The sequence below is a fragment of the Fusarium coffeatum genome (assembly GCF_003316985.1).
Source record: "Fusarium coffeatum strain FIESC_28 chromosome Unknown BRIP53273_contig_199, whole genome shotgun sequence".
NCBI classification, from domain to species: domain Eukaryota; kingdom Fungi; phylum Ascomycota; class Sordariomycetes; order Hypocreales; family Nectriaceae; genus Fusarium; species Fusarium coffeatum.
The window spans coordinates 54,850-81,847 of record NW_022157992.1 but is presented as its reverse complement, the minus strand read 5'-3'; the positions used below and the strand labels follow the sequence as shown (position 1 = coordinate 81,847).

The window sequence follows — 26,998 nt, the reverse complement described above, 5'->3', positions numbered from 1 at the left end:
ATGGCTGCTACTGTCGTGTTATGAGATGGTTGAAGATCGGCCTGTTTGGCGTTGGGAAATGAAATGAGGTGGCCTTCGGCTCCGGACCCTAGTTCCACCCCGGGATTCTCGGCCGCCGATGCGCGAAATCCGTATAAGTCAAACTCAACACCGCAAATAATTACAAGACTGATGGCAAAAGGCGTGCAGCCCAAGTGTTCCAGATTGATTGAGTCTGTCATGATGCGTCCAAATTACCATGCGGTGGATGAGTGAGGTAGCTATCCCCAGCTTGTCCAGCTCTCAACTCCAGTCTATTATACACAAAATGCACATTATTCCCATGGTCTACGAAACCGCCGTAGCACCATTGAGCGCCTCAACATCATACCCAGCCATCAAATCCGCCCAAAACTCATCATCAAATTGAAAATCCCCCGCCCAATTCGGATTCGCCGGCTCAAGCACAACCTGCGCCTGCTCAATCTCCCTCTGCTCATCCTGCGGAATCTTGCTCATATACCACTGTCTAATCCACCTGACCTTGAAACTCGATTTCAAGAAAACACTACTCCCATCTTCCATCACCCGCCGTCGTCTGTTGAGCCGTATAGCTTCTTCATCCGCCTGCGCGAACTGATCGCTCAGTTTCTGTAAAACGTTCTGAAATTGGAGGTGTAGGCGTGCGGATTTGGTGTCCCAGTCGGGGGAGGTGTCGGCGAGGATTAGACGGGATGCTGTTACTGTCCCGAAGGCTAGGATGCAAGATACCGTTATGGGCAGGATGGAGTAGGTAGACGCGGGGACGGCGGTGGTGTGTTGTGTTAGGGATGTCCGGACGGCTTCGAGACATTTCCACATGTATTGGGAGCGGAGGAAGGGCTCAGAGAGGCTTGTGTCGGTGGTTAAGAAGGATGAAGTCTTCATGCTGAGGATTGGTTCGTAGAGGCGGACGATCATGGAGTTGTAGTGTGCTCTGAAGCCAGCTAATAACTGTTAGTAATTGATCAAGCTTGAGTAGGATAGAGATGGGTGTCAGAAGAATTGCTCTTCAAGGCTTCGACCGAAGAGATAAAGTAGCCCCCCTAAAATGCTGACCTTGGCCGGCATAAGGTGACCAAGCTATTTCGTCTCTTGTGCTCTCGGCGACTAATTCTTCTGACACTCTGCGGGTATAGTACTAACGACTATTCTGAACAGATTCTGGTTGCGCTTCAAAGTACTTGTCCAGTTCGCGATGGGCGCTATCAAGCGCCATAGCCATTACGGCGTTGAATGTCGGAATGGTAGAATCGAAAGGATCAATGGTCGGTAGAATGCTGAAACCGCGATCGGTCAAATGTTGCATGCGGACTAACGAGACGAGATAGATGTCTGTTTCGCACTCGTTGAACTCGAGGAGGTAGTCGCAGCATTGGGAGAGATGAGTGCTCCAGTTGAAGAGGGTGCTCTTGCGGAAGTATGTGCTGAGTCTGTGTCTTGTTAGCTCCAGCTCAAAGAAGGAGGCTCGAGTTTGAGGAGCGAGAATTGATGTGACTCACATGTTGGTGATGTGGTAGACGCCTAGTACCGCCCGTTTGTCGGCCGGAGTCTGGTAGGCCTTCCCCTTGGTGCACTGCTTGCCCATACTCGTCCACGCATCTCCAAGAAGGGTTTTCGGACCGCCAAGAAAGGAGCCCGCGATCTTGTCGAGTCTCAGATCAATGACCAAACCGACAGCCATCTGAACAATGTTCGTGACTTGAAGCTCTCCGTAGAAGTGAAAGTCGTTCCTAACACCATCAGCGCCCGCGCTCTCCCCTGTCAAGGGGTATAGGAATCCCAAGGTACTTACCATCCAAGATAGATGATTATCGCTTGTAGAAGGTCCGTTGATCTCTCCTGCCTCACAAAAACATGCTCCGCCAAATACCTTCTAAACCACGCCTTGAACTCCATCTGCACCTTATCCTCCAACGGCGAAACCACCGCCAAGATAGTCCAGAATAACAAACTTGACTCGACATACAACTCATGAGACGTCATGTGCTCTGGTAAAGGAACGAAGGGGAAGTGCGGGACGTAGTCGCGCTGATAGAGTTTGAGGCGCTCGCAGGCTTCGGCGTGAGAGACGCTGAAGCCCGGGAAGAGCTCTACGTTGTCGGTCAAGTGGGAGGGAATGGAGACATCGCCTTGGTAGATTTCTAGAGCTATGGGGTCTAGTGAGAGAGGTGGTACTGGTTGTTGGGGGCGAGGTTGTTGTTCCTTGGGACTTTCGGGGGTTGGAGGGAGGTTTTGGCGGTTGGCGAGGAGGGAGACTATGCCGTCGATCTTTTTCTCCAGCTGCGCGACTCTCCTATACATACTGTTAATAACTGTATCTAGTAAGAAGGGGAGATGTACTTACGTTGACTTTCCTCGCTTTCTTCGCTGTGTGATCTCTGGAACTTGGCAGTCAAGCTTCATGCGTAAACATCTACATCCCGCCTCAATCAGTACATACTATCTCAACATGGAAGAGCGCATACCTTGAACAAGTCTTTTCTAGTCTTCCAGATCCAGAACTAGGCCACTGACACTTCATCTTCAGTCTGGCGCAATTCGTACAAGCCCTCGTCTTGGGACATTGGTCCGCCGGCCGAACATTGCTGACAAGGCAGTCTTCCATGACGAACAACGTTATCAAGCCAAGAACAGCATCAATAACAGGAAAGAAAGAAACAGAAACAAAATGAGTGACTGTTCGAGTGGTGTTTTCGGACGTAAAGGTGATAAGTCCGGGCGTCGGAGATCTTTATAGCGTCCGATCCTGCTGGGAATTTGGTGTGTTGGAGGGGAGTTGACTGGGTTCGCTACGGAGTCGGGGGTGTTTTTCTGGTCCGAATCCCGGTAGTGCTTACACCCACAGACGTCAAAGACAAGGGATAACTTTCACTGTTTAAGCCAGATAGTATTTTATCGCAAGGTCAATTCATTTATTTACGCCTGGTTTGTGGTCTGATCAACGCTTCTTGCTATCTAGCTCAATACATGAGGGCGTGACGCCAACTCCAAAACCAATACAGTATCAAATCTCAACAGCCAGCTCTCTCCAACATGTGTTGTTCCTCTCAGCAGATGATCCGGCGGAAGGTTCGCCCGTCTTACAGACGACTTACTCGTCCTGCGATGCAACATAGCCCAGCTCCAACTTTGAAAACAATCTCTCAGTGCAGTAAGGGGACTTCGGGGACATGAGCGTAATGAAGAAAATTCTATGTAGATGTTAGCTTGAACAACAACCACATAAATAACTCGACATACCGTAACAAAACATAACAGTCGAAAATATCCGGGGAAGGGGTGTAGGGGTATTCGTAGGTCCAGTCTGGCAGTCGAAATTCGAGGGAAAAGATAGAAAGACAATCCTAGTTGATGTTAGCTTGGATAAGTCTTGCAGAGCTGGATAGTCTTACTGTGATCGAGTGTCACATTTCATGGAAGAGGTAATGGGGGAAGATTTATCTATTCCCAACTATCTATCTATTGTTAATACCGACAAAGGAAATGGAAAGGAATGTGTTGTTACAAAGGAAAGTCAAGAGAGGGTGTTTCGTACCGTAGAATCCTTCACTATCGCATCTGCTCACCAAGTCCTCGTCATATTCTCTCTCACAATTCGGGTATCCTCGCAAAATTCATCTCAAGTCGCACTCAATAACATTGACAACTGATTCCTCCATCAGGTCATCAGGTCTCGTTCGTTCCTGGTCGCCGTGAAGGAAGGAGTTTACTTTGACTCAGAATCCTTGGGGTCGGTGGTCTCTTCCATGGCTTCCTTCTTCTCATCGGCCTTGTCATCTTCACTGTCAGAGAGGCCAAGGTAGGGTGCAACCTCCGCCTGATGGCGCATGTTCTCTCGGTGTCTCTGGCGTTGCTGGCGTCGGGTGACCGCAGTGTCCTTGGATCTATCTACGGTATCATTACCGCAGTTTCCGAGAGCAGCCGACGGGCGGCGGCCAGTCGACTTGGTGTTGTTTGTGGCAGGCATTTTGCTAGGCGTAGATGTTCGTGTGGGAGATGTTCGTGAGATAATGTTAGGTTGGTTCAGGATGTTGATAGTGTGTTGGCTTGTGTTGTGTTGTGTGTAATGTGTAGTAGGTGGTAGGCGAGGTAGTTGGTGAAGTGTGGTGATGATAAGTAGAGTGATGGGTGTGAAGTGTGGTAAGTGGTTGAAGGAAAAGAAGTTCCAAGTTGGACGGGGAAAAAAAGGGGGGACCTTATACACCTCTGGCACTGCGAAGTACGCAGAGTAGATTTCAAGATGTTCGCAGCAGCGACGCGTCTGTAACGCCCGCTATCGAGCGCGTTGCGAGATCACTGGCAGACGTCTGGGAACTCGCTTGGTAGGCAGCATGAACTAGTGCCAAGTTCTGTGGAAGGGCCCGAACAGTCTACCAAACAAGCGGAAACTTCATAGTAAAGCAATAAGGAATAGATGAATTAATGATCTGGAGGGCTACGCGTATCTGGTGCTCGAGCAAAACTCGAAACGGGAGCGGATAGCTGCAGGAGCATGAGGCTCAACGGCCAATGAACGAACTTTGCACTGTTTTCTCGAAGGTACTATTATTTAGGTAAATGGCTCAAGCTAGAAAATATATCAAAGTACCAAGCATGAGTTGACTGAATGGCTATGAATATGGCCATTTCAAAGATTCAACCTCCTGTTCTTCATAGGGGAGGTGTGCTACCTAGTTACGTATGGACCCTCTGGCATTGTATCTCAAACTTTTGGGATATAGACTTGGATGGTGTTGATTATCAGCAACGGAAGCAATAGAAATTCTGTCTAATTTCTCGGTGGGCTTTCTCGACGATAGATTGAAGACCTCGTTGCCCACCATTTTTCGAACCACCACAGAATGATTGAAAACGGCCAAAGTCCTGCCGTCCATCAAAGTCATCTCCAGTATGTGACATGTCCTCGAACCTTTCTATATCAACAAGATGTTCTTATTTGTCAAGATGTCATTATACCAAGAAACTAGTGTGAGATAGTTTTGAAACCATCCAGGCTCTCAGAAGATAAAATTATTCATCGTTAGCAAAATACACCAAGATGATGAACCGATAAACAACCAATAAATACTGGAATCGTCAGGCTATGTCTAAATACCTTTCGGTCGACATGTGTCACTTCGTCCCTGTTACATGCTCAGACGAGTAGTCAGAGAATATACCAAGGAACAGCGACCTGTTTCTTGAACAAGCGATCTTTTCAAGTTCAAGTAAACATGTGACCTTAAGAATCGTTAATCTGTCAGACTTCGCAACTAAATTGTTCTATTTGGACCCGGAATTCGGAAGGATGTCTAGGATTCCATTCCTAGATGTCGTCTGTTAGGTTGATGGACCAATCACAGTCGAGCAGAAGACACAACCCCGATACAAGTCTCCCACCGTTTTGAAGATGGGATTTGCGACTGCTATTACTGCTTTTCTTACCAAAATTCCAAAATCTTCATATTTCCTCCATCGATGTCTCGTATCTGCAAGGGATGAAAAGGGGTAACAAGTGCGCGGATCTTACTTATCCCGAGCGCACGTGAGAAGCTCTCCACCTCAAGATTCTCATCTAATCTCGAAGCTGAAGCTGACGCGACAGCTGAACAACATCAATCGAATTGCCATCAAACCCCTGCTTTTTGTTCTTGCTATTTTGTTTGAGTCACTCATTTTCAAAATGCCTTCTCCAATTGTTACCGCTACAATCCAGGCAGCTGGCCTGTCAACAGCTTCTAACATCCTTGCTCAAATCATTGAAGCTCGTCAACAGAATGTGAGTAGCTCATATCAAGGAATCTACTCAAACTGACCATTAAGCGTCCTGTGACTTTCGACATCATCCAGCTCCTACGGTTCATTACTCTAACAGTAATGACCGCGCCTCCCAACTACCACTGGCAAGCCTATCTGGAAAAGACATTCCCGGCTTATCCGGCACCTAAGGGCCCTAACCTAGGTCGTCTCAACGACCTGGAAATGCAACCTTCTCAAGACGCAGAAGTCAAAGTCGGGCAGCCCCAGAAGAAAGACCCGAAATTCAGCATGAAAAACACCCTGACGAAGTGGTTCGTTGATTGTATTACTGCCGGTGCTATCATGAACACGATTGCGTTTTTGGTTATTATGGGATTGTTGAAGGGACAGGGCGGTACTCAGATTGTGAACAATATCAAGACGGTAAGTACCTGACCTTTGAGAGATGGGGGGTGTACTAACTGGATGCAGGAAACGATTCCTATTATTGTTGCGGGTTACAAGATTTGGCCTATTGCGAGTATTATTAGTTTCAGCTTTATTCCTGTTCAGCGACGGATTGTGTTTTTGAGCTTCATTGGGCTTCTTTGGGGTATTTATATGAGTCTGGTTGCTTCAAGAGTCTAAACAGGACATGGGAGATCAAGTTTGTAGTGGATCGGTTTGAGGTTGAGCTGAGAAGTCGCGGATACCCTTCAGGTTGTTTGATATTCTTGGCCAGAAGACGGCTAGTTGATACACAGTATCGCTTTTATGAATCCAGGAGTTCTATTCCGTCATGAGTCTCACTATCAAGACTCATCATGACTTCCGAACGGGGTCAGGTCCAACAGGCTTCGTGATCCAACCCTCAGGAACCTGTCTAATAAAATCAAACCACCAATCCCCCATAACCTGATATCCAAAATGTGTAGGATGCACACAATCACTCAACCAAGAATCCTCAAAAGGTCCAAAATCAGCAGCAAGAACTTTCGATCTCTTGGCAGACAACCCAGCAGCCACGTCCGCAATATGACGTCTGTAAACCTTTGTTCGCTCGCGTTGGCCGTGGTAATGTTTGGAGTCGCAAGTGTTGGCTATCATGCCGAGAAGGATAGTTGCGTCGGGACACTTGTATATCATCTTTTCGACCATTTCTTTAAGACGGGAGGCGACGAGGGCTGGGTCGTTGCCTTCTTTGGAGATGTGCGGGTTGCTATTCATGTCGTTTGTTCCGGCGAAGATCAGGATTAGGTTGGGGCGTTGGGAGAGGGCTGGATCGATGTGGTTGTTTATATATTGAATTGTTTTGCCGTTCCAGCCTGACTATAGTGTATCGTCAGCGAGGTATTCCAGAGCTTCAATGGAGAACTTACGAAATAACCATGTGCCATATCGCTTTTGGAGTTCTTTTCAGTTCCGACCCAGACGACTTCGTTCCCTACCCCAACGTTAGTCAGACACAGATCGGGTTGTCGTTCTCTACTCACCACCAAGATTCTCTTGAAGTCGTTTCCTATACCCATTCCCATCCGTCCCAGGGCCATATCCAACAGTGATCGAAGCCCCAACACCAAGAATCCGGAGCTTGACGCCTCCTTGAACAGCCATGCATGAGCCTCCAAGGCAAATAGAGGGTGGGCTACCAGAAGACACAGCATCACGTTCAATACGACGGATATCCCCTCCTACTTGGAGAGGCGGGATATTAGCGACCGGGTTTGCCACTCCCCCGAGGCATATTGAAGCTGGGAGTGAAAGAAGAGCGACGCTCCTGAGGTAGTACATTGTTGGATGGTATTCAAAAGAAGTCGTTGGAGATTGAAATCGGAGGAGGGATTGCATTTAAAGAGGACAGAAAAAGTGGAATAATTAGAAATGTGCTTTGGTAAGGTAAGGTTTCGGATAGGGCTATTGGGAATCCATCGTATGAACCTATAATCATCCGCATATTAGGTATAGAGTTTTCAACCGTTGATCACCATGACAACTTGCACCTCAGTCCACAATGGACGGGTTACTGGCCATTGGATGTCCATCATCAGTGACCTGAAGATTCAATGCACAGAATCCAGTGTAGGGATGAATGACCTTGTCAGGCTGGAAATCACAGAACAGTCCGACTCTGATGCTGTTCCTCGCCATGATCGTGTTTCACAACGAGCAGTTACTTTAATTAGCAGTTCATTACTTTGCACAGCCACAGCGTTCGTCGCTCAGTGTTGCTTGATATAGGTTCTCGTGCTTGTCAGACAGTGTGTAACTGAGTTCGTATAATTACAAACGGGTTACGGATGCTCGGGTACAACCTGTCTCCGGCGTTCGAAGAGATATACTTAGGTTCTAGTTGCACTATGAGTTCCAATTTCCGTTAACCATTTTGCTTCGCGGCTCGACAGAATTCAATCCTTGATATATTCCTGTACGATAAAACTGAACAGATACACAGCATCCAGGAGCGATTTCTATTCTGATAACCGTTGGTAACATTCGTCCGCTGCCGTTGCTATTTTGAAATTTGACCCCTATTCACGACCTCGTGTTCTAGGCAAACAGCTGGCGGCGTTCGTTTGTTATGATCCAGAGAACTGGCACGAACACGATCACTATAAGAGCTAACCACTAGTACTGTTCATCTGGCACTGCCATATCCTCTGTTAAGGCAACGAGACCCCGTCCAGCACGAACACTACCACTCCCGTTCAACTTCGACTACACAAACGCAGACCTTTCTTCCCTCAACATCCACAACTCTATACTTACACACTCTGCATCCATACTGCATCCATCCATACAGTCTTACCACGCACTGACTACATCTATTCAGCATCGATACAACTATCTCTTACCCCTTTACCACTTTATCTATCCATCAACGAAACAAAACTATCGATACCCTACTCGAGCCTTCAAGATGCCTGACTTCCGCCGTCTCTTCACCCTCCTCAAGATCCTCACCTGCGACTGCTTCAGTCCCAGCGATCCCGATGCTCCCAAGAAGCAACCCGCGAATGCTCGACCTCTCCTCGGAGAAGTCAACTACGTCAACTACCGATCCCGACCTGAATACTCTCACAGTACGTGTGGCACCCCCTTTGTTTTTCTTACCTTTCCTGATGGATTTCAGTGCGTGATGTTTGAGCCAGGTGAACCTATACCAGCCGCAGCTCGCGATGCGAACAGAATCAACCGGCCTAACGAGGTTGATGAATCTGTAACTGGAGCAGCTGGTGATGTGAACGGTGCGAGCAAGCCCACGGACAAGGGCAAGAGCAGGGCTGAAGATTAAAGTGGTCTTCACTGTTTGAGTGGCTTTTTGATTTCGGGAATGATGGCTTATGGTTTGGTTTGACGTCCAGGATGACGGCGATGATAAGACCTTGGGATTCGGCATGTGCCGTCTAACGGCAAGGATGTGAACTGTAACTTTGTACTTATGCCACTGTAGGAAGATGAATCAAGACCACTTTAGCCCCTTGTAAAACATGATACTTAACTGAACTGGCAAAGGTTGACACGAGGTTATCCCCGGGCTAATTCCGATATGACAAAAAACAGGTCCCTGTTCTTCCAAGATCCTGTTCTGCAGAACAATCAAAGAGCTCGATCCACCGAGCAAACCGGGAACCTGGACAAACCCACAAGCCCAGACGGACAGTTCTCCGTCTTTACGAGTATTCTCCCAGAAATTGGGCATCTCCGAACTTTCCTCTCTCGTCATCTCAGTGGAGCATCGCCACAAAAAAGATACGCGGCTCTGTTTTCTCTCGAGACAACAACGCTAACGAAGCCCTGCGATGTCTCCACGCAGATCCTTGAACAACAAGAATGGGCTAGACGAATGCACAACCTCCTAGCGCAACCCGTCATGTGACGAATTCATCCCCTGTTTAATCGCTATCTAACCTCGTTATAGTAAAGTACATGCAGCAGGACATCGAGAACATGTTCGATTCTTTCAGTTGAGATATGAGTAAACGAGACTAAGATACAGGGATGTATGACTTGCTGTGGAACATCTAGAGACGACTTTGACTCCACGTCCAAGGCAACTTTCCACCAGCTGGTGCATTCCTTCCCTTCCAGCCCGTCAACTCGGCCAAGTCCCTTCGGGGGTACGGATGAGGATCCTGGAAATCATCCGGCTTCTGACCGAATTTCCACTTCCACAGTTCCTGTAGGTCGGAATCGAGTTTGTTCTCGATGAGGTCGGCTACGTAAGATCCGATGATGGGGAGGAACTTGAAGCCGTGGTTTGAGCCGGCTGTGGCGATGATGAGGTTTTGGGTGTTGGGGTAGTTGCAGATGCGGAAATTGAGATCTGTCGCCATGCCATCCCTATACTTGTTAGTGTTGTGGATAGTATGGGGTGATGGGAAGCTTACCAGCACATTCTGGTGTGCACGAAAGGACGATCTGCGAGTTCGGGAATCATGTCTCGTACAAACTCTCGGATTTCAACTTCGAGTTCCTGTGGACATCCATCGAATGGATAATCTCCAATGGAGTGTAATACTGAAGCACCCTTGTGCTCATGGTTCTCAAAGTTGGTCACAAGTCTTACGCTGCACAACTTGATAAGGCCGTCCTCATCGGGAGGAAAGATGATACCTGCATAATTAGCTCGACATCTTACAACAAAGGATGATATGTGACTTACCCTGCTCGAAATCATCAATGATTGGAATGTCCTTGTACTTCTCAATCTCATCAGGCTCAAGCTTGATGACGCAGATCACTGATGTTTCTGCTTTGACATCGGTTCTGGCTCCTGGGATGAGAGCTGGGAGACTTGCGCCGGCTGCAACGATGATCTTGTCGGCGGAGTGGTATACGCCATTGGCAGCGATAGCACCCTTGCAGGTGTTATCTTCGTCGTAGACGAGTGCCTTGATTTGTCCGGATGCACCGGTGATGCACTTGACGCCCAAAGCTTCTGCGGCCTTGGCCATGCGAAGAAGAGCTTGGCCTGAGGGAACCTATACCCGTCAGTAATGCTTCTGATGATAGACGTTGAACTTACCCATCCAGCTTGAGGACTGTACAAATTAGTCCATCCCGGAAACTCCCCCGTCAAAGCAGGCCACTTTCCCATCATCTCCTCCCTACTCAAGTACTCTACCCCTTCTCGTCCAGTCCTATCTGCCAAAGCCTTCGCATTCTCCAACCACTGATTAGTATCATCATGACCACCCATAATCCACCCCGTCTCCCGATACAAACCCTTGAAAAGCGATTCTGGATCTTTCCACACGCTCATAGTCTCAAGACCGAGCTTAGCATAGTGCGGATTGGGATAGTCTGCGCGGATGACCTTGTTCAAGTCTGTCCCTGCTGAGTCGCGGGATGGTGCTGCGAAGCGGTCTACTACCGTTACGTTGGTGTAGCCGCGTTGGGAGAGGTGGTAGGCTGTTGAGGTGCCAAAAACACCGCCGCCGATGATGAGGATTGAGGGTTTACTCATTTTGTAGTAAGTGAGGTGAGGGGTGAGTTGTTGTAAGTGGCTTGTGATGAATCACTTATTATCGGACGAGACATAGATTTTATACCCGAATAAGCCACTATCAACCTCCAACCTTGAGAGTCTTACCGTTTGATAACAGTAACGTTGTTTTCTCATTCCCCGCCAAACAATTGAGTTTGCACTTACAACTAGCAAAGAGACAACAACACCAATTTAGTTTCCTCAACTTGTCGTTAGTTTACCCGCTTGTTTTCTCATTCTAGTTTGTTTTCTCATCTCTAGTTTGTTATTCCCTCAATTGGAATTTGCCTCTTGATCCAACGAAAAGAGTAAGACCAAGCGATTAGACAGACCACATGACCGCTTGGCGAGGCAAAAGATATGTATTTTGTAGTTTGACCGAGAATCTAGTCTAGCGGAGAGGGCAATGATAACCCTGCATTCGAGGATCGTCGGGCTGGCTGCATTAGCGGCCGATTTGACACTAACATGGTGTACATGGGATTTATACGACGAAAGTACATGCTGTACACGGGTTCTGGAATTTGCAGAACTTTCGGATCGGTTTGTTACTTTTGGTTTTCGTATGTAGGATTCGCAAGATTTACTCTTCCTGATTAGTACGGCTGGCGGCTATGCTGCATGGATTGGAGTCTAGATTCATTGCTACATGTTTACCGAATCCTTTACGTCTTGGAAGAGGGATTTATGTTTGGTTCATCCTTTGTTTGTTCATGATACAAACATGGCGTTTGTCAAGGCTTAGCGAGATGCTGCTGCTGTTTGAGATCTCTTGAGCACAGACAAATCTCATACTGACAGCTGTCCCGGATATTACTTCGGCTTTTGCTACCAACCAACACATACCGAGACCCTGCCCTCAAAACCAAGTTTGTTCTCTCGTTAGTGGATCGATACAGTTGCATCGGCACCCACCCATGCAAAGCCAAACGTGGCAGCCGTGAATTGCCGCACGATATCTGACGTAGTGTCCCATCTATCACATTTGTGATCTCGTCTCAGAAAACATGCCATGCATTTTTGTAGCCGCTCACCGGGGTGGAAACACGGTCTGTGCTACATGTCACCACTTAGACAAAGTTGTCTCGGGAAAAGATCTTGGCGTATAGTCAAGTGATCTGATGGAGAAGTAATAACCAAAGGATTAGAGATTCAATAAGCGAAGGATCATGAGTCATGGACACAGCATGAATAGACAAATATAGTATCTTGACAGATAACGTACCATGACAACAAACTGACGCCACTAGAATCTGAAACTGCCGTCTATACCAGCAAAAGAAAGAATACTCTACCAGTCTTAAGGAAGCTAGATAGAGTGGTCCCCTAATTCTAAAAATTTGTATACTTGCTTCTTCCCGCAATTATCGTCACAAATCGAATCTCCAATCGATCTGTGTCTCAACGTCTTATTGGATAATTGCGGAGATACCGAACCACTGTTTCGGGTGCATTAGCGTCTTCTCCACTGAATCTATAGGTACCTATACCCAATATGAGCTGGTGTGGCAGTCTAGGGTTGTTATGGAGGTTGTTGTCTCTTTTTGCTTTTGGCCTTACACCGCTGTGTATAACCTGACACAGCATGACATGCCCCGGCTCATTTACCGAACTAAATGTTTTGTTATTCGATGCAGCCCCTGAAGGAGGAAAGAGAGACAACTTGAGGGGTCTGCTACCTTGTTTTTCGGCATATATGTTTCTTGGCAATGCACGACTGCCGAATGTGAGATGTTGTCTGCATTTGAGGTGCCCATAACCCACGATGACTTATTTTGCTAACCTAGAGAGTTATTAGTTATCGCGGGGAAAGAGGGGCAAAAGCTCCGAATATCTGGTCCCTTTATCAAGTATCTTGGCAAGTCTTAAGTCTCATACCCCCTTAGTCAACCCGCTCTATTTCCTACCCCTGTTAGTCAAAGAGAGGGCCCTTGTTTTCTCACCGGACTGGTACCCGGGTCGAAGAGACAGGGCTGACCCGGCGCAATCGACCATCGCCACCCGATCTTGAGGAGACAAGAGAAAAGAGACAACATGAGAGCGCCTAATCTTACCGTGTCTGTGTCTGCAAACATCCTTCTAGAAGACAATTGCCCTGTACTGTAAGCATGACAAGACAAGTCTATCCCTTGTCTGTCATGTATACGTAACATAACGTACACCCTGAATGCAAAATCAGACCATAACTAATTGCCATTCTTTGTTCTTGTGATATTGTTCTTGTTTTCTCCTCCTCTTCTCTGTCTCCATTTTATTCTCATGCGCTAAAATAAGACATACTGCAACTTTATCTTGGCTCGGCCCTGTTCTCTCTTCTCCCGATCATCACTTTCTTTCTTTCTTTTTTTAAATTCACTGAATAAACTGCTGCGCCTTTTTTTTTCTTCCGCATTCATTTTCTCCACCGCTCAGACAGTGTCGGGCGTTTCGCCCTTTTACGATCAGCATTCCTTGTAACCAGTAGAGGTACTAATAATTCGTCTTATCCCGTGTTTGAACTGCAACCTTTCCCACTCACTCTGCCGCGGAGATTTATTTTCATCCTTTTCCTCTTTGGTTATACAATCACGCTTGGATTTGTTTCCCCCTGTATTTCAACGGCGCAGAATCAATGACGACCCCAAACACTGCCCCCGTGATACGTCCCCACGACACACAGCAACTTCTTACCCTCCTTCAACATCTTCAAGTTACTTCCCAAGCAATGGCCAAACAAGAATCTCCTGCCTCTTCATCTGCTTCTTCGCCTTCACCTGAACAATCACAGAATCTTGTCAGCGATATTGGTGAATACCTTATGCAAGCGGCTCAAACATGGGCGCAAATGACGGATGCGTTGGTGGAGAGTCGACAGGTTCAACAAGCTGTCGTGGACGCACATGAACAGGCTTTGAACAACAATCATTTATCGGATTTGTCTACTGTTGTTAGTATGGATATGGATTTATCCAAACTTTGGTATGTTTGATCACACGACATGTTGCCGTATCAATACTAATTGTTTGCAGTAAAATCCGTGATTTGACGGCGCAGTTTTCCCAAGATGTTCACCAAGTTTGGCAAAAGGATACAAAATACAACGGCGGCGCATCATGATTTTCATTTTATTTTCTTCATCATCCAAATTGTTAGACATCGGGTCAGGTTGGAGGTATTCTATCAGGTTTACGGTGTTTAGGTTTATCATAAGGCGTTCGGAATAGCATCATCTTGTTACTTTCTCCCTCACTGAAATATGGCCTGATTGTTGGTCCTCACTGTCTCACTCCGAGCCTCGGAGCATCGGCCTCCGAGTGTCTTCTCCATGACATAACAGTGAGCGAATACATGCTGCAGTGCGGCTGAGTCAAGTGAATATCAAATCATATCATGTTGTGTGGCGTCTAAACGCAGGGAGATTAAAGCGGCGCAACCAACATCAAATCATCATCTGTGAAACATACATTGTCGTGGTACATGATACAGACTACTAACCAGATTCATATACTCTCCTTCTGGCCTCATTTTTCCAATGGGTAAACTGCGGTAAGGTACTCAGGGGAAATCCGGAAAAGGCCGCTGCAGGGTCATGCATGTCAGCTCAGCTTTGATCGGGTGAGTGACCCCCACTATCTGACAGGTAACATGAATCATTCAGATGTAATACCTTGTTCATATGTGCTGTCTTATTCTCGACACTTTCAAAGGCCTGGACTCTGCCTGAAACATGATGTTTGTATTGCCTCAAAACATGAGGCTCAATTATGGGAATTGAGATATCAATTGAGGATGAAACAAATCAGTTCATATTCACACCAGTAAGAACTTATTCCACGACGACATTATGGTATCTAGTCTTATTTCATTCTGCTGTGGCATGCTGTATTGGGGTACTTACTGACTAGAGTAATTCACCAGCCCTATCTTTGTGATTTTCATCCAGCCTTATGATATCGGAGGTCCTTCCGTGGCCTACTCACAAAGTAGCATTGAAAACGGAGAATATTTCAATGGTGTCGGACAACAAAGCCCGTGCTTGAAAATAGGAACTTGGCGTACGGCGGCTGCATATAGATCATTCTCTTGCATTAGCATGATAGATTGGGCGTCCATCAAAGCCTTGTTGGGTATCAAGAGAGTAAGCTGAACGAATGACAACATTGGAGCATCATATATAGCACGCATAATGTCGATGTAACGCTGTTTGCTGTCTGAGTCAAACGGGCTGGACCAGGCTGGACAAGAGCCCAGCTATTGGGTTGTCGGATATTGATCACTGGGCACGGTTCTTTGTGATTATTGTAAGAAAGCCACTTTCGGGAGGTTGAGTTCATATAGCAGTCCATGCGTGAGTGGATTGCAGCGTTACGAGCAGGCCGCTCAACTATTCGCTATTTGAGTTGGCCGAGTTTAGAGACGAGTCATATCGTCTTGGCATATGCATGGTATTTCGCTTTAGTAAATGTATTCGTCAGTATGTAGAGTCATGAAAAGTAGATTGATTGACGAGGAGCTTGATAGCAGTGTTCGTTGAAACAGCCAGCCATGAACTTCCATATTGAATATGGTTTCCGATCTCGAGCACGAATAATTATGTAGGTCGATAGGGATCTGGAGTAGCAGAAATATTCTGATCCTTGGGCTGGGCTCTTAATGCTGCCACCGAATATTATGCCCATCTATGCACACCCTGTAGCACTAAGCAACTTGATTCATAAATCTGTAGAAGCTAAATCAAGAACTTTCCAACACTAAATCTCTAGCCTTGCTCATGGATATGCCTACCCTACGTATCAGACCTCATGATGTAAATATCTGAAGTCTCAAGCTTAGATCTTCCTACTCAGCATACAACAGCCCAGCGATAAAGCCACCATAAAAAGGAATATACCCCCAATGCAGCCACTCCCCCCTTCCCAGAAGTGACCTGCTCACAAACCCGTCCCCAAGCATCATAAACACTATCGCAGCCAGGTTCGCCGCAATGAGGTTCTTATCTCCAGTGAGAGCATTGTTGATGAAAAGAGAACATAGGATAATATTTCGAATGCCGTGCAGGCGTGCAAGAGCACACGCAAGCTTTCGGTTTTGTGGTTCTGTCGGAATAGGAAATTCGATGAGCTTGAGCATGCTTTCTGGCTTAGTTACGGCCAGGAGGCCGAAGAGGCCGGGCACAATGGAGAGGACTATTGATCCGCGGTGGAAGAATGATGCCCACATTATGAAATCTGGTAGTTTATAGCTTGATGTAGATTCTCGTGAGTTTATTGTAACAGGGAAATTGAGATTCTATCGAGGAAATCTCTTCTTATGAAGTGAGATTCAAGTCGGAGGTTCCGGAGTTTATGTTATCTCCATCACGTGGAGATGTCAGCACTATATCTTCACCAGGACATTACTTTCGGTGGCCGATTATGACTCTGAAGTAAACGTGTGTTCTGATTTCCTTACAGCAAGATTCCAAATGTCTAAATCTGCTGATTCTACCTACTTGAGGTTGATATCATACATTTCTTCACTGGTCTGTTTCGTTGGCATCGTCTTTTCAGGTCTGTAGAACTCAACATATCTTGAAACTCTCAATTCTTCTATATGATAGTACTTTCAAGATATTCAATAAGAAAGTACCAGGTAATATGATAGGCTAGGAATTTCAGAGTGAGAACCTGATGTTGATAGGTGCTGGTTTGAGAGTGACGGCACGATAGGACACCATAGAGTGAATTTCTAGGAGAATATGAAGTGTAATTAAGCAGTCTAACTGTTACGCTTATAGTTTGTAATGGATAAAGATAGAAGGGGAATAGATGTAGGTGATTCTATGAAGGACTCTGTTAAATTCTGTCAAAGCCGATCTAGACATCAATTGACACTACTGGAACTTTGCATTTCCCAGGCGGAACGACATAATCTCCAGACACTCCAACTATGATACAGCTTCTTAATGTACTTATTCATATGATGTTATTTGCCGTCGACTTCACCTTGTACTCTTGGCGTAGAGGAGAAATATCGTAAAAGAGGGATGAGTGGCCTCGGCCAAGTAGACCTGAGATTGGCAACAAAGCCCAATCGGTCACAAGATTTCCAATGTCGCCGACTGATGCAGAAACAATACTCGGCCACAAGAAAATCGCATGATCATGGAAATATCCGAAAATAGTAAACAAACCCATCGTCATCTTATTGCCCAAGTAAGTAAACAGACCACGATAAGAAGTCACTCCACCCAACGACAACAACAACACCCGCAAAGTATTTCCTTATCAGTACCATAGATACGTCTATCTGTACATGCACCTATCTGCGTGACTACAGTATCTAGTTCTATTTCCGTATCTACGTCACACTCCACGCCGCAGATCCGATAAGCTTCCCCGTACCCCGCGTTAAACTATCCCCAACATGGGCATGTTACCCTCACCTTTCTCAAAGTGTAACCAGATTTGGGAATGGGCAGCCGTTTATCTCGTGATCTATCGCTGTGTCACTGATTGCGTGGTGACGATGGTGGGAGTGATTGTGTTTGAGTTGCAAGTTTTGAGGTAGTCATAAGAAAAGAACACTCCTGGCAATGTGCCTGTAAACACTACTTGTAAACACTTTGAAGATATCGCCATCATGATTGCCTACAAGGAATTTCTCCATCCTCTTTCTACTCATTCAGTGCTGCTCGTATCATTGTTCACGGCAGCGTCTGCTTGTTTGGTCCTTCTAGCTCACACTCTCATCTCCAAACGCAAGACCATCAAACGCTACCCATCATCACCACCTCCCGAACCTGTAAAGAAAGCAGCACCAGCAGATTATACAACCGTATACCCTCCCTCTCAACGCCAAGCTCTTCCCGCAGGCTTCTCTCCCGAAGATGTAGACCTCTCCGCAGCACCCAGACCTCTGTTAAGACTCGACGAGGACTATCGTCGTGCCAATCCTATCACATATAACTTCACCGGATTTAGTGTAGATGAGATTCGACGTCTGGGCGATTTTCCAGATTATGCGACATTGTCGGGCGTTCCTTTGCCGGAGCCGTTGAGAAATTTTAATGTTGATGCAGCGATGCCGAGACCGTATCGGCCGTTTCGTTGGGCTTATCATCAGACTATGTGTAAGTGAACTTTACTTTACCTTGACACCAGCAAAGGCTAATGGGTAGATAGCATTGAAGAAGTTGGACCCTGACTTTTGGTTGGAGATTGAGAGTACATACCGCTCTCGTATCGCCCAACGTCAAGACCTCTACGCAAAGCACGGCAGCGACGTTCTGCAAGCTCTTCCAGGTTCTGAACTTGCGTGTAAAGAGCTTATGGAGATGGTCATCCAATTCATTTGCGCACGATACCCTCAAGTTTTTGAACTTCATGGAAGAGTCTTTGTGAATCACATTTTGGGTGTTAAACAGGACCTTGATCATATTGAACCACTGCTGTTCCTTCTCAATCATGTCCCAGAGGACTTTGCGCTTACCCTACGAGACCCCTCTACTGGACGCTATTGCTTCAGGGCTGGTGTGATTTGTTCGTCGGTGGGATGGAAGTTGAGTGAGAAGATTGGACTTGGACTGCCGGAGATACATGCCCCTGTGCCTGATTACAAGGAGAAGATGGAGTTTAGCATGGACCGGTAAGCACAATTGCCCCAAGACCATAGCATACACTGACAAATACAGCTTCTTCACCAAAATGCCAACAAACGCCCCCATCCAACGCGGCTCCTGGGGTCTAGAAATGCACCAACCACTCTTCATCCCCTCCGAAGACCCCGAATTCCAAACCCGTCTCCATCAATCCCCAACCCTCGCCGAACGCGACGTCCATCTACGCGTAGACTGGCAAACCCTCCGTCGCCTTCCGCTCTCAGGCGCAATCGTGTTCAACTTTAAAGCGCTCTTCACACCTATGTCAGAGTTTAGAGATGAGCCGTATATTCCTGCGCTTGTACTCAAGGTGCTAGAGGAGGGTAAGGAGAATATTATGCGGTATAAGGGGACGTGGCATGTTGAGCATGTTGCGAAACCGGCGCTTAGGAGATGGGCGAGGGAGCAGGTTGAGAGGGGACTTGTGGAGGAAGATTGGAAGGTTGGGACGCTGGATGAGAATCCTTTCTTTCCTGGGTGGGAGAGGAAGTGGAAGATGAGTTGAGATGAGCTTGTACGTAGCGACGTGATTAATTGACACTATACCTTGGCATACTAATTTAAGTGTAAACCTATGATAGCTTCACTCGCTTGCAACATTGAGTAGACAGAGGGACCTTTTGAGTTGAGTGTTGCGAATGTAATGTCGCCAGTATTCTGCACACTCATTTGACTCAGATATGCAATTCACTCATGACAACGTAGTAGGTGAAGAAGACATCTACACTGTTCAACTGGTTCGACATGTAACAGATCTCAATTACATCTACCAGAACACAACTACCAAGGATACTTTCTAATCTCCCCCTCCTTCTCAACATCCAATCCCCTCTGTATCTGCTTCTCATGTTCCCGATCAAGATACTCCAACAAAACATCCCCGTACTTCGCCCGTCCCTTATAATTAGCAACCTTATCATCCCAACTCCTCACCGCACTAGCTAACCGTCCCGGTACATAATCCTCCTTCGCAATATCCGTAACAGGATGGAAATACGTCCTGATGGTAAACACCACAGCTCCCGTCTTGGGTAATCGACGAAGACTCTGACGCTCGGAGCGAAACATGTGGTGTTCAATAGCTTTGTCTTTCTCAGCTGTGCTCCATGACACAGATGGTGCGTCTTCACTGCCGATACTCCAGCTCCAGGCTAAACCATCGTCTACTTGGAGGAAGTAATTGTTTCGGTTGTAGAAAGTTTCAGGACGAAGACGTTTGAAGAATTTGCACATTCCTGTCTCGAGCTTTTCGCGGAAATGAGGGACGTCGCCTGATGTGTGGATGTCTGAGAGGGACATGCCGAATTTATCAGACAAACGCCAGAAGCCAGCAAGAAGAATAGCTCCTGCAAGAAGGTAATATTGACCGTCGGGACGTTCGACCATGATGGCGAGATCATCTTGAATGAGACGCGCGCAAATCGCCATAGGATCTTCAGCTAACGGTCTCTCAACAATGTTGAAATCCTCGCCAGACCATTTATTCTTGATCCCCGCGGAAGTCCGTACATAAAGACTCGGATATCTCGCAGGAAGATAATCTGCAAGTTCCTGCAAGAGCTCAATTGCAGCAGGATACGCATCAGGATGCGTATCAACACATTTTGTCCCACGTTCCGCAATCCTCGCCGCTTTATCAGCGTGATATTTGGGAAAATGGTTATCAAGTTCAATCCACTCTTCTACCGGACAGGTCCGTAGACCCATGGTAACTTGGTAGTTCGGTCCATAGCGAAAAGCTCGGTAGGGTAGAGGCTTTGTATTTTCGATGGACCAACCAGGATATGGGGATGGGATGGGTGTTTTGAAGTCGCTAGGTTCGTAGTTTGCTGATACGGGAGGTAGTTTGCTTGCGTAGCGGAAACTACGACGGGATTGGATTATGTCGTTCCCTTTGTAGATTAAGATGGCAAGACTGATAATGATGCTAAGAAGTATGACTGCCTCGTGGGGGCCGAAGGATGATAGTGATATGTCCATGGTGAAGACAATAATGCACTTCTTGATATACAATGGGTGTATAATTGGATGGTGCTCCAAAGTGATTACGGTGTAAGCCACCATAGATATAGTAACATCATCTCGCAGCGTACAAGTGTATCATTGCCAAGTACTATCTCCGGCAATCGCTACTCCAAGCGGCCAAGGTACTCGACCCACCCCGGCCTCCGCCTCCGAAACGGGCTCCGGGCAACTTGACCCGAATAGGAAAAAGTTGACTATCTCTTATCACCCCGCAAATACCACCGGGAACATTGTTCCAAAGGGGAGATTGAAGGTATTGTGAACCAAGAGGCTGAAAGTATGCGGAATAGAGTAGAGGGGAAAAGTGAAGAGGAGTTGTGTATATGAAAGGGTCTGGCTTCCTTCATCCTGGCTACAGTCAAACAGACAAGCTCTTGACATCAAACAAGCAAGCACTGCATTTACATCTCTCTTCTACTATCTGGAACAAGTTCTACATCAATACAAACAGTCAAAATGTCAGCCTTCAAACATTACGCCCAAGCCCAATCCAAATTCGAAATCCCCCATCTCGCAGGCGGAAACACCTTCATCGGCGACATCCACTCCACGCCCGACGGCGCCGAAAAGCCCATCACAAGCGGCCTCTTCCGCGTGAACAAAGGCGAGCCCTTGACGTACACGTACAAGTACGACGAGACCAAGATCATTCTCGAGGGAAACTTTGTGCTTGAAGACTCAACAGGACAAAAGGTTGAGGCTAAGGCCGGGGATGTCTTTTTTATTCCTAATGGTGCAACTATTACCTTCTCGTCGCCGGATACGGGGTTGGCTTTTTACTCTGGGGCTAGGAAGTTCAATGATCTATGAGGATTGAATGACGCATTGGATAGCGATAAATAGCATTGTGCTTCCATAGACACAACCAACTGAGAACTGTTTCTACCTTACCATTATATCCTACAACTCCAAATAAACGCCAACTACAGAGCATCATCCAAACATTGACCTCAAATTCTTATCCTCCATAACATCGACCCAATGCACAGCCGCCACGCCAGGCGGTTCACAATCGTACGCATCCCAAATCGCCTTGATAAGCTCCTTCGCCATAATAACCGGCTTCGGTGGAAGACTACTCTCCAGCATATTCAACCGTCCAGTGATAAAATGTCTCGCGTTACTAATATCCAGTGACATCCTTGATATCAAATTCGTGGGCGGTGGTGCAAAAGGGTCTGCAGTGAAGAAATCTGAATCCGTCGGGAATGTTGATATGTCGAGCATGGTGGTTGTGTCGTATCGAAGTCCTGTACTCGCTGTAATGTACAGAAGTGGTTGGATAACTCTCGTGCCTGAGTTAGGGGGAATGAGTTCAAGAACATTAACGAGCCGTAGACTTAATGGGATAATCCACTCTTCCCAGGGAATATGTCGACTATTCGCATGAACAGAAGAACTCGGTAATCGCAACGCCACAAGATCCGGAAACGTCTGATACAGTTGCAAAAGCGCAGCAAGTTTATACGCTTCAGCAACCTGCGCAAGATGAACAGACGGAGTCCGATAATCCCCCGTATCCGTACAAGTACTCTGAAACTCAAGAGCAAGTAGCTTTTCCTCTAACCGCTGCGCTTCTTGTATCTCTTCAAGAGCGCGCTGGAAATCGCGGCCTGTTTCTTTCGGTAGTTTGAGATTCTTGCGGAAACTGCGGCAGAGACGGATTGATTGGGCGAAGAGTTGGGATGCGAGAGGGGATATTCCTGTCCATGGGTGGGGAGAGTCGTCCATGTAGCGCTGTACGGCACGTGAGTTATCTGTGTCGGTGTCGGTGTCGTCTTGGTTTACTGCTGCGAGAAGCATTTCGCAGTATGTCAAACTGCGATTAAAGAAAGATAATAGCTCCAGATCTTTTGCTGAAAGTCGTTCAAGCCTTGTATTCAACCGATCGAGAATCTTCCTTGCTGAGCGGAAGAAGGGGAGACCAAGTTGTCTCGCATCAACCCAACAAACCGTCGTGCCTAGACAGAATAACGAAAAGAGTGCTCCGGTAGGCATATCGTTCACAGGCCCTTGAAGAATCTCCTGCGCTTCCGCAAGTACCGATCCAGTAGCAGCTTGCAAAAAGTACATAGCAGATTGTTTCATATGCGGTAACCTCGTAGACAAAAAGCCAGCAGACATACTCTGCAACGAGGAAAACACCGACTGGGAGCTCGTGCAGAGTTCGAGAGCGAGTTTGCGATTGAGGTTGAAGTCGCTGTCGAAACCGGACCAGAGAGTGCAGACTTGTTCGAACCAGTTGCTTATTAAAAGGGAGGATGTGTCGGTTATGAGACCGACTGTTAGGGGTGTTGATTCGTAGTATTGTGTTTCGACGAGGGCAAGAGAGGGATCGGGTTGAAGGGATAAGTCTGGGATGTCGCAGTTTGATACGATTGAGTTTGATCGAGCGAAGATGTCTGTGTCGGACTCTGTGCAGGGACTTGTTGTCCAGGTGTCGTCTAGGATAGAAGTATCTTCGGTGGGTAACTCTTCAGTCTGGGTGATTATCTCTTGCTGAATTGTTTGATCAATCGCAACGTCCGTCGACGTCTCATCAGAACCTCGTCGAGAAGAAGTAGGCGAAGAATCCGCAAGATTGACTTCTATCTCGCCAGGTTGATGCTTGAACGACCATTTAAACTCCTTCCAATAACCACCGCATTTAACGCCTTTGCGTATACATCTCAGACACTCTGGTCTCGTTTCGTCACATTTTGTCTACCAAAATTAGCCAATCCCATTAATCAGTGAGGTTAACATACGTGTTTGGCCTTGCAAGTCACACAGCCTGACCTTGAACGTGGGTTCGGTCCATTCTTTGCTTTAGACACAGAAGCGCGTCTACAAGTATTTTTCGTCGTTGAAGTTTTAGTCGACATTTTCAACCTCGTCAAAAACAGATTGAATACTGGGGAAATGATTGAAGGATAACAAAGAAGAGAAGATCTGCTATCACGAGTAGACGGGAACATGGGGGGTGGCAAGCTCCATATCTAAGCCAGGGCGTTACAGCGTCCATGGAGACCAAGATAACTAAAAACGCGGGGAAGTACATCACTATCAGCCACTAACGTTTAGTGCAGATGCCTCGACGTAACCAACCATGATAAGAGACCAGCCAATCTGTCGTGAAAGATAGGCTTCGGCAGCCGAGTTTGAGTGATATTTTCTGTTGAATGAAAAGACCCAACGTTGGGAGCCTATTTCTATATGCTGTCAGAGATGAGCTGAGGACAAGGCCCTTGTTATCGGGCTGTCAAACATGGAGACTCACGATCGTCCCGTCTTAGCCGTTCTCTTTGCTGTGGAGTATGGCTTCGGCAAGTCTGTCCAAGCTTTAACTCCACCATAAACCCTGTACTTTACTTCTATCAACTGGGTCTTGACTTACAAGAATTTAAGAAGAGCATCAAAACAGACAATTTAGTCCATTACAAAACAAGGCTCTAGAATGAGCCGTATTTACTGTCATTATCCTATCAAATGTCATCGCAACTCCCGAGAAGGGTTCATGCTGATCGTCCGCTTGGATGCGGGGGGCACACTAATGACGCCTCGCTTGGTGTCATCTGCACAATACCGAGTGTATTTTGGAGTTACACCTGGTAGAAACCGGGCGTTGGAGAGGCCAGCTTTGGTCAAGCCATTGGTGAGGGCATGAACTTAGGACCAGCAGGTCAAAGTCGTGATATTTCCGGATACAGACCCTCTTCCACCCTTGGCAGGGCCATCTTGACTGAACATGATTTAACGTTAATGCGACAATGCGATATTGAAAACTCCAGTATCTAGGATAGAAACGATGGAAATTGAATGTCGGCCAATCCAGTCATTTAGTTACGAGTGATATGGTCTAGATGTCGCTTTCCGTCAAGGGTTCCTGCAGTATCAATGGGAGCACATGAAGCGTCTCCAAGTCTGGGACGCGTATGTATGTTTCGGACAAAACCTGTCTTATCAAGACCGATATGTGTCTTGCTTCATCGCTAAGATAGTGATATGATTCAGTGCAGAAACCCTCTCACAGATCAAGACATTCATCTACCCATCTCAGTCCCTAGTCCCTAAATGCGACAAGACTCTCTATGTCTATCCATCTATGTCTATCACAAGTCTATAGTTACAACCTCGCCTTCTCCTCCTCCTTCGCAGCCTCATTCCATCTCCTCCACAATCCCTTCCTCAACTCATGCCCCTCCATAAAACTCTCAAACCACTCCCCCCTAAACTTGGGCAACTGTCTCCCAACACCCTCCCCATCACCAGCCAACTTCCTCACATCCTCAAAATACTCCTCAAAGTCCGGATACACAACCGAAAACTTAGGTCCATCACCCCTCTCCTCAATTCTCTGCTCTTCCCACTTCTGCATCTCTTCTACAGAAGGCGCACTTGCCCTGCCAGCAAGAATACGAGCAGCGTATACAGCTTGCCACTCAAAGATCTTGAACGTAAGTCCAGCACCCACTGCGCCTACGAAGAGTAGTGTAGGATCTTGCTGGTAGACGATGTGTTGGTACAAATTCGGTACGCGGTTGTTTCGCACGGGGACAGAAGGTAAAAAGGGTAGTGTCCAGCTGTAGCCTGTTCCAAAGATGATGTGGTCTACGTCCGGAATGGATGTGCCGTCGACGAGATGCACGGTTCGGCCCGTGACTTTGGCGATGGAGGGGTGTTGTTGGATCTTGGGGTGGTGAAACGCTGTGTCGCCGAAGAAGACGTTTGTTGTGTGGCCGAGAGTTATGCAATGGACTGGTGTCTTTGCTTCGTCGACGATGTCGACTGCGATATCAGCTGCAGAGACAGATGCGCCCACTACCACGACGTTCTGTAACCTATTAGTACTCCCTCTTGTCAAGCTGGACAAAACATACCTTGTCCTTGAAAGCATCTCTACCACGGAAGTGTTTACTATGCACAACACTTCCAGGCCTCATCTTCTCAAACTCCTGCAATCCCTCGATAGCAGGAACATACGGCACCCAATAATGCCCACTCGCCACAACAACAGCATCGAATCTCTCCTCCCACCAGTAATCCAACTCATCTCCTTCCTTTCTCAACACAACCCTCCACTCCTCTCCTTCCTTCTTGACGTGTTCCACGGTAGTGTTGTACGAAATTAGATCTTCATAGTGATTGCGTTCAATGATAGAAGCAACGTAATCACGCATGACTTTCCAGTGTCGAAAGGGCGTTGAAGCGCCGTGCATGCTGATTGAGCGTTCGCTGCGAGTTATTGGGATGGGTTCTTGGGTGTATTCCATAGTTGATGTATCAACGTTTGTTTCTAGGTAGGGATAGATGGATGATTCCTCATGACGGGGTTGAGAGGGTTTGGGGAGGTGAGCTGGTAGACTCTCAGGTATAGGAAGTTGTTCATCTGCTGTGCGGTCTGCCAGCTTTGACAGATCTGAGATTGGTTGAGGTGCTGTTGTGTCGCCAATCCTGAAATTGTAAGTACCTATCATATGAAGTAGTGCTTTGAGACGTACCAACATCCTCCAGGACCTTCACGTCTCTCAAATACACGAATGCGATCAAATGTCTTTTCTTGAACAAGGGCATCAACAGCGATAGCACCCGCTGGCCCTGCACCGATGACAGCCACACGCTTTACACCAGAGACCCCCATTGTATAAAAATAATCGTTAAATAGATGAACAAAATGAACGTGGTGAGATATCGAGTGAGTTGAAGTGAGCTGTTACTTATAAAGAGGCAATTATAAAAAAGAAAACTGTATAAGGCCAAGAGGATTTTAGCGGCCGGTATTTCTCCACTTGCGGACGACACCTTGCGACTCTGCATTGTGCCTCGGATGAGATTTATCACGCCATCGCCAGAGTCCGACGAATACATCTCCGGTATCAACGAGTGGCTTGATTTGTTTAACTGAATGGTTTGATTCTACAGAATTACACAAACTGGCGATACTGTCTCGGCAAGATGATTGGCAGACCTGAGATCTCGAAGACATTTCACGGCATATGAGAATCGAGCAACGATCGTCATATTGAATGCAGGGACGAGGGACTCATCGCAGAACATGTCTCATTGATGTTTGACTCGACGTCAGGTCTAACACATTCGATGATCTATTTATGTCTATGTCGGAAAGACGGAAGTCCAGCTTCTCGACT

General features: G+C 46.9%; 11 protein-coding genes across 11 annotated transcripts; 5 read left to right on the top strand and 6 right to left on the bottom strand.

Annotated features, from left to right (window-relative positions):
* Positions 1-327: 327 nt before the first annotated feature.
* On the bottom strand, positions 328-3,988 carry FIESC28_08483 (uncharacterized protein; the record flags this gene model as incomplete). Its single annotated transcript, XM_031162621.1, has 7 exons — positions 328-965; positions 1,165-1,451; positions 1,521-1,751; positions 1,814-2,314; positions 2,366-2,434; positions 3,117-3,212; positions 3,732-3,988. 7 exons carry the CDS (start codon positions 3,986-3,988, stop codon positions 328-330), a joined length of 2,079 nt encoding a protein of 692 aa, XP_031013313.1.
* A 1,695-nt stretch (positions 3,989-5,683) lies between these two features.
* FIESC28_08482 (uncharacterized protein) lies at positions 5,684-6,387 on the top strand (the record flags this gene model as incomplete). Its single annotated transcript, XM_031162620.1, has 3 exons — positions 5,684-5,779; positions 5,824-6,183; positions 6,232-6,387. 3 exons carry the CDS (start codon positions 5,684-5,686, stop codon positions 6,385-6,387), a joined length of 612 nt encoding a protein of 203 aa, XP_031013312.1.
* Positions 6,388-6,561: 174 nt separating this feature from the next.
* Positions 6,562-7,530, bottom strand: FIESC28_08481 (uncharacterized protein; the record flags this gene model as incomplete). The annotated part of the gene is made up of 3 exons (XM_031162619.1): positions 6,562-7,068; positions 7,119-7,183; positions 7,233-7,530. The coding sequence occupies 3 exons, from the start codon at positions 7,528-7,530 to the stop codon at positions 6,562-6,564; spliced, it is 870 nt and encodes a 289-aa protein (XP_031013311.1).
* Positions 7,531-8,656: 1,126 nt separating this feature from the next.
* FIESC28_08480 (uncharacterized protein) lies at positions 8,657-9,031 on the top strand (the record flags this gene model as incomplete). Its single annotated transcript, XM_031162618.1, has 1 exon — positions 8,657-9,031. One exon carries the CDS (start codon positions 8,657-8,659, stop codon positions 9,029-9,031), a length of 375 nt encoding a protein of 124 aa, XP_031013310.1.
* A 730-nt stretch (positions 9,032-9,761) lies between these two features.
* Positions 9,762-11,206, bottom strand: FIESC28_08479 (uncharacterized protein; the record flags this gene model as incomplete). Its single annotated transcript, XM_031162617.1, has 4 exons — positions 9,762-10,080; positions 10,128-10,353; positions 10,403-10,721; positions 10,766-11,206. 4 exons carry the CDS (start codon positions 11,204-11,206, stop codon positions 9,762-9,764), a joined length of 1,305 nt encoding a protein of 434 aa, XP_031013309.1.
* A 2,725-nt stretch (positions 11,207-13,931) lies between these two features.
* On the top strand, positions 13,932-14,323 carry FIESC28_08478 (uncharacterized protein; the record flags this gene model as incomplete). Its single annotated transcript, XM_031162616.1, has 2 exons — positions 13,932-14,185; positions 14,236-14,323. The coding sequence occupies 2 exons, from the start codon at positions 13,932-13,934 to the stop codon at positions 14,321-14,323; spliced, it is 342 nt and encodes a 113-aa protein (XP_031013308.1).
* Positions 14,324-16,045: 1,722 nt separating this feature from the next.
* On the bottom strand, positions 16,046-16,426 carry FIESC28_08477 (uncharacterized protein; the record flags this gene model as incomplete). The annotated part of the gene is made up of 1 exon (XM_031162615.1): positions 16,046-16,426. One exon carries the CDS (start codon positions 16,424-16,426, stop codon positions 16,046-16,048), a length of 381 nt encoding a protein of 126 aa, XP_031013307.1.
* A 1,401-nt stretch (positions 16,427-17,827) lies between these two features.
* Positions 17,828-19,350, top strand: FIESC28_08476 (uncharacterized protein; the record flags this gene model as incomplete). The annotated part of the gene is made up of 3 exons (XM_031162614.1): positions 17,828-18,317; positions 18,370-18,832; positions 18,879-19,350. 3 exons carry the CDS (start codon positions 17,828-17,830, stop codon positions 19,348-19,350), a joined length of 1,425 nt encoding a protein of 474 aa, XP_031013306.1.
* A 275-nt stretch (positions 19,351-19,625) lies between these two features.
* FIESC28_08475 (uncharacterized protein) lies at positions 19,626-20,825 on the bottom strand (the record flags this gene model as incomplete). Its single annotated transcript, XM_031162613.1, has 1 exon — positions 19,626-20,825. The coding sequence occupies one exon, from the start codon at positions 20,823-20,825 to the stop codon at positions 19,626-19,628; it is 1,200 nt and encodes a 399-aa protein (XP_031013305.1).
* Positions 20,826-21,326: 501 nt separating this feature from the next.
* FIESC28_08474 (uncharacterized protein) lies at positions 21,327-21,680 on the top strand (the record flags this gene model as incomplete). Its single annotated transcript, XM_031162612.1, has 1 exon — positions 21,327-21,680. One exon carries the CDS (start codon positions 21,327-21,329, stop codon positions 21,678-21,680), a length of 354 nt encoding a protein of 117 aa, XP_031013304.1.
* Positions 21,681-21,803: 123 nt separating this feature from the next.
* On the bottom strand, positions 21,804-26,490 carry FIESC28_08473 (uncharacterized protein; the record flags this gene model as incomplete). The annotated part of the gene is made up of 5 exons (XM_031162611.1): positions 21,804-23,573; positions 23,928-24,024; positions 24,980-25,683; positions 25,730-26,303; positions 26,351-26,490. 5 exons carry the CDS (start codon positions 26,488-26,490, stop codon positions 21,804-21,806), a joined length of 3,285 nt encoding a protein of 1,094 aa, XP_031013303.1.
* Positions 26,491-26,998: the final 508 nt, after the last annotated feature.